The sequence below is a fragment of the Penaeus chinensis genome, chromosome 10 (genome assembly GCF_019202785.1).
Source record: "Penaeus chinensis breed Huanghai No. 1 chromosome 10, ASM1920278v2, whole genome shotgun sequence".
Lineage (NCBI taxonomy): Eukaryota > Metazoa > Arthropoda > Malacostraca > Decapoda > Penaeidae > Penaeus > Penaeus chinensis.
The window spans coordinates 20,559,194-20,564,193 of record NC_061828.1 but is presented as its reverse complement, the minus strand read 5'-3'; the positions used below and the strand labels follow the sequence as shown (position 1 = coordinate 20,564,193).

At 45.0% G+C, this 5,000-nt stretch overlaps 1 protein-coding gene across 1 annotated transcript in view; it reads left to right on the top strand.

Annotated features, from left to right (window-relative positions):
- The window catches only part of LOC125029875 (uncharacterized protein DDB_G0271670-like), a gene marked incomplete at its 5' end in the record, with an annotated part of 9,343 nt that extends 7,371 nt beyond the window's left edge, over positions 1-1,972 (top strand). The window contains one exon of the mRNA XM_047620057.1: positions 1,955-1,972. Within this exon, the coding sequence (XP_047476013.1) occupies positions 1,955-1,972 (18 nt within the window). The remainder of the gene's footprint in view (positions 1-1,954) is intronic.
- Positions 1,973-5,000: the final 3,028 nt, after the last annotated feature.

Sequence of the window (5,000 nt, the reverse complement as noted above, 5' to 3'; positions counted from 1 at the left end):
CTGGTCGGGGGAGGAGGAAGGGGGAGGGAGAAGGGGGAGAGGGAGGGTGGTAAGGGGGTGGTAGGGGGATGGTTTGTTGAGGGAGGGAAGGAGGGGGAAATGAGGAGAAAGGAGTGATGTGTTGAGGTGGCGTATTGGAGGGGAGGAGGAGGAGGAGGAGGAAGGAGAGAAGGAGAAGTAGGTTCGGAGAGGGGAGAGGGACAGGGAGAGAAGGAGGGGAAGCATAAATGGGTGTGGGGGTGATGAACTGAGATGGGGTGAGGAGGGAGAGGAGGGGAGGGGGCGAAGTATCGAGGTAGGGCAGAGGAGGGGGAGGAAAGGGGCAGAGGGAGGATTAAGTCTGCATGCTAGACAGAGGCTGGTTGTTTAGAGTTCTCTCTCTCAAAGGGCGAAGAGAGCTCGCCGAGTCGTTAGAGTCGTGATAAACTTATGGCCTTGTTTGGTCTGCTGTTGCTACTATTGTTGCTTTTCTGTCGTTGTTTTCACGGTCATTAAGACTTTTTCTTTCTTTGTTATTTATCTTTTTTGTTGCTGTTTTTCATGTTGCAATACATACAGGCTTTATATATTTTGCCTTCAAAGAAATAGTTTGCAATATCCGTTCGGATGCCCTCCCCGGCTATGATAACTGGTGTAAATAAACTTTTCGATTTAATCAGTTACACTATATGCAGCCGTAGGCGGGAGGTATCTGACCAATCAACATTTACAGTTTAAAACGACTTACAAGTACAAAAAAACGCTCCATATACTATTCAAATTCCAAAAGCAAACGCAAAGACGACAGAGACACACTAAATCCTTGGCTCCGAAAAAGAACGTATCTCTACATAACACGAAGCCGAGTCTCCCCTTGAAACGCCAATTTAATACTTCCCCCTTTATCATGGTTGCATTCCGCGTAGGGAAATAGCCTCAGTCAGCAACGCACTTGTTCCTACACACTCGCTCCCACCTATTTCTATAAATGGCACCATATATCGGCATTGTGTGTTATTAAAGTCAGTGCGTCGACGCATACACGAGTTTGCTGTTGTCTCCCTACGTACCATCTATGCATAGTGGTCTTTAAGTTCAGGAAAGACTGAAGTGGTTAACGCGGGAAATGATTTTATGATAATCAGTCAATGTTTCTTTGTATTCAGTATATCATTCTTTCGAATACTCATACGTCTTTAGTGACTAACGGCATTGTTTTAGTGTCTGTGTCTGTGTATGTATGCATGTGTGCGTGCGTATGTGTGTGTGTGTATGTGTATGTGTATGTGTATGTGTATGTGTATGTATGTATGCATGTATGTGTGTGTGCGTGTGTGTGTGTGTGTGTGTGTGTGTGTGTGTGTGTGTGTGTGTGTGTGTGTGTGTGTGTGTGTGTGTGCGTATGTGAGTGTGTATGGAATGTATATGAGTATATGTTTTCGTGTGCAGTTGCATATGGTGCTTGTGTGGGAAAATATGTGAGTGTACGTTTCTGGATAATATATGATAAAGGATCCATTGAAGTGTCTTTCCTTTGTTAGAACGTCAAGTGTGAGGGATGCGTTTGTTTGAATTGTCTGCCAAGATGAGTTTTGTATTTCTTCATCCGGAATGATACTCCCTGTCTTGTTTTTTTTTTGTTTTTTTTCTTTTTTTGTCCGGGTATCAGCATTTAGCGTTTGATTTATTGTTCCTGCCCCGAGCGAAGAAAAACAAAAGTTGAGACCAATATATTCTTTTCCTTGCCAATCGATACAAGTCATCACATTTCCAAGAAGAAGTAGATATTTTTGTTTACTTCAGCATTCGGACTGTCGTTTCAACGAAACTTTATTTCGAACATCAGCATTTACGTCACGGGAGGGTTGGCAGCCCTGTTTGATATAGGACGTTTGCGCCCTCAGGGTTGGTAGTACTGCCCGGTGTCTGTGAGAACCCTAATTGCTTCCTAATGTCTAATTTTCGCACACCGCAGGCAAAGTGGAGGTTTTAAAGACGAAAATGATACACCAACCTACGAATAATAAGTTTATATTTTTGTTTTCCTTTTTTTCTCGTATGTATTTTGTATTCTCCGTTTCTGTCTGTCTATGTCTCTATATATCTATATATCGATCTATAGCTATAAATCTATCTGTTAGTTTATCTGTATGTCCATCTATCGGTCTATGTCTCACTTGCTCTTTAGACCTGTTTCCCTTTTATGTGTCTTTCTCAGTCCTATTGTCTATGGCTGACGCTCACAGAAAGACGTTGGAATACTTATTTAATCTTTCTCTCAGGCAGCCTTTTCTGTCCCTTTTAGCTCCCTTATTTATCAGGAACTGACAAATGTAAACAACGCAACACACAGATACACGCATATATATATGTGTATATATATATATGTATATGTATATGTATATGTATATATATATATATATATATATATATATATATATATATATATATATATGTATATATATATACAGAGAAAGCGAAAGAGAGAGAGAGAGAGAGAGAGCGAGAGAGAGAGAGAGAGAGAGAGAGAGAGAGAGAGAGAGAGAGAGAGAGAGAGAGAGAGAGAGAGAGAGAGAGAGAGAGAGAGAGAATTTGATAAAATCGAACAAACAAAGCCATAAATATCAAAAGCTCGATGATAGGGTCGAATTCTGCTCCAAAACGAAAGCGAGATTCCGCCTTATGTATTCCGGCGAATATTAAACAACTGTTACTATTAGTGAAACATTTCAGGAATTTAGAGGAGTTGAAGTAATATTGTTTTATCGGAGTGGGTCGAGAGGGGAAGGGGGGAAGGGAGGAAGAGGGGAAGGAGAGAAGGGGGAAGGGAGGGGAAGGAGGAGGGGGAAAGGAGGGAAGGAGGGAAGGGAGGCAGGCGTTTGGGTGATGTTAGTGTAATACGTAAAAACTATATTTGTAAAATTTATTTTAGTATTGTAACAACCATGGGGGGAAGGGAGGAAGAGGGGAAGGAGGGAGGGAGGGAGGAGGAGGAGGGAAGAGGAGGGGAAGGGAAGAGGGGAGGAGGAAGAGGAAGGAGGAAGGGGGAAGGGAGGGAAGGAGGGGGGGAAAGAGGGGAGGAGGGAAGGGGGAAGGGGGAAGGGAGGAAAGGAAGGAGGGAAGGGGGAGGGGGGAAGGAGGGAGGGGAGGAAGGGGAAGGGAGGGAAGGGAGGAAGAGGGGAAGGGAGGAAGAGGGGAAGGAGGAAGGGGGAGGGAGGGGAAGGAGGGAAGGGGGAAGGAGGAAGGGAGAAGGGGGAAGAGGAAGGAGGAAAGGGGAAGGAGATAGGGGAAGGGGGAAGGGGGAAGGGGGAAGAGGGAAGGAGGGAGGGGGAAGAGGAAGGGGAGGGGGAAGAGGGGAGGAGGAGAGGGGAAGGAGATAAGGGGAAGGGAGGGGAAGGAGGGAAGGGGGAAGGGAGGGGAAGGAGGGAAGGGGAAAGAGGGGAAGGAGGGAAGGGAGGAAGAGGGGAAGGGAGGAAGAGGGGAAGGAGGGAAAGGGGAAAGAGGGGAAGGAGGGAAGGGGGAAGGGAGGGGGAGGCCTTTTGAGCTATCAATTGGAATGCCTCTCATTGTGGCAGCTTTTATTAAAAAGTCAAAAAAAGATCACAAATAAATCCCTACGATTTCATGTTATTTCGCAGTGGGTTACTGTGTTAATTACAGATTAAGCATGGCGTTTGGGTGATGTTAGTGTAAATACCGTTAATAAACTATATATCTGTAAATATTTTATTTTAGTATTGTAAACAAACCATCTCACGTTATTTTTGACTATTAGAAGAGGTTAGTTAGGTATCGAATTTAACAATTTTGATCATTCATTATTGGCAACTTCATCAAATAATGACGCTGGAATCCGCGCTTATATAAAAGAGCCTCAGATATGCAGCGTGGAATTAAAACATTTCGGGGGTGAATATGCCGGGAGCGAATTCCTCCCAAATGTAATATATCGCTGATGGGGAGTCCGTTTTTAGTGAGCAGGACCCGCGTAAAGTACATTGTTTTTTCCGCCCGCGTGGAATTTATGGCGGCGCGCATTGGCGATCCGCGCGGAAGGCTTTTGGAGGTCGCCTCGGTAGGATTTGGGTTCAGACCACGTCGTCATTCAGATCGTGAGAAATTTATGCAGACATGTAAGGAAATTGCATGTGGCACTCGTATATGTATATATACACACACAAACAAATATATACGCGCGCGTACGTGTGTGTGTGTGTGTGTGTGTGTGTGTGTGTGTGTGTGTGTGTGTGTGTGTGTGTGTGTGTGTGTGTGTGTGTGTTTGTGTGTGTGTGTGCGTGTGTGTGTGTGTGTGTGTGTGTGTGTGTGTGTGTGTGTGTGTGTGTGTGTGTGTGTGTGTGTGTGTGTGTGAGTGAGAGAGAGAGAGAGATAGAGAGAAAGAAAAGTCAAGACGCATATTTCAAAATCTCACAGACGTTATTAGGACCGAGAACGAGGTTATAGATATAAATGAGTGCGTTAGTGGATACGCAGATCGCATACCGTATTTCAGCCCCGCTCGCGTGCCAGCCTCCACAATCCGACACCGCCACACCGCCTGCTAGTCTTACCTACGTACAAGAGCTCACCTAACCTAAGATCCGATACCCTTCCCCCGAGTAGTGAGTGCTCTTGGAACCTCTTCAAGCAGCTCTCCTCGTATCTTGTTATCTAATTCCTCCTCTCGGAAAGGAATAACTCACGGGATAGGAAAGAGTTTCGCTCGACCACCCACACACAAGCCGCAGAGCAGCCACATTCAGATAATACTCCCACACGAGGGAAGTCTAAATTACCTGCTATAACAAGTCTTCTCAGAGCGCTGACTGAACGAAATGAAGCTAGGAATCACAGTTGCAGTAGCTATCGTGTTCCCCTTTCTATTGATACACCCACACAAACACAGTTTATCAACCACAACGTACCCTAACAGAACACCAAATTGAACTCAAATGAACACCGGAATCTCTTTTTTTTGTAGCTAAAGAGTCGAAACATCCTCCCAGTTACCTAACTACCACGGG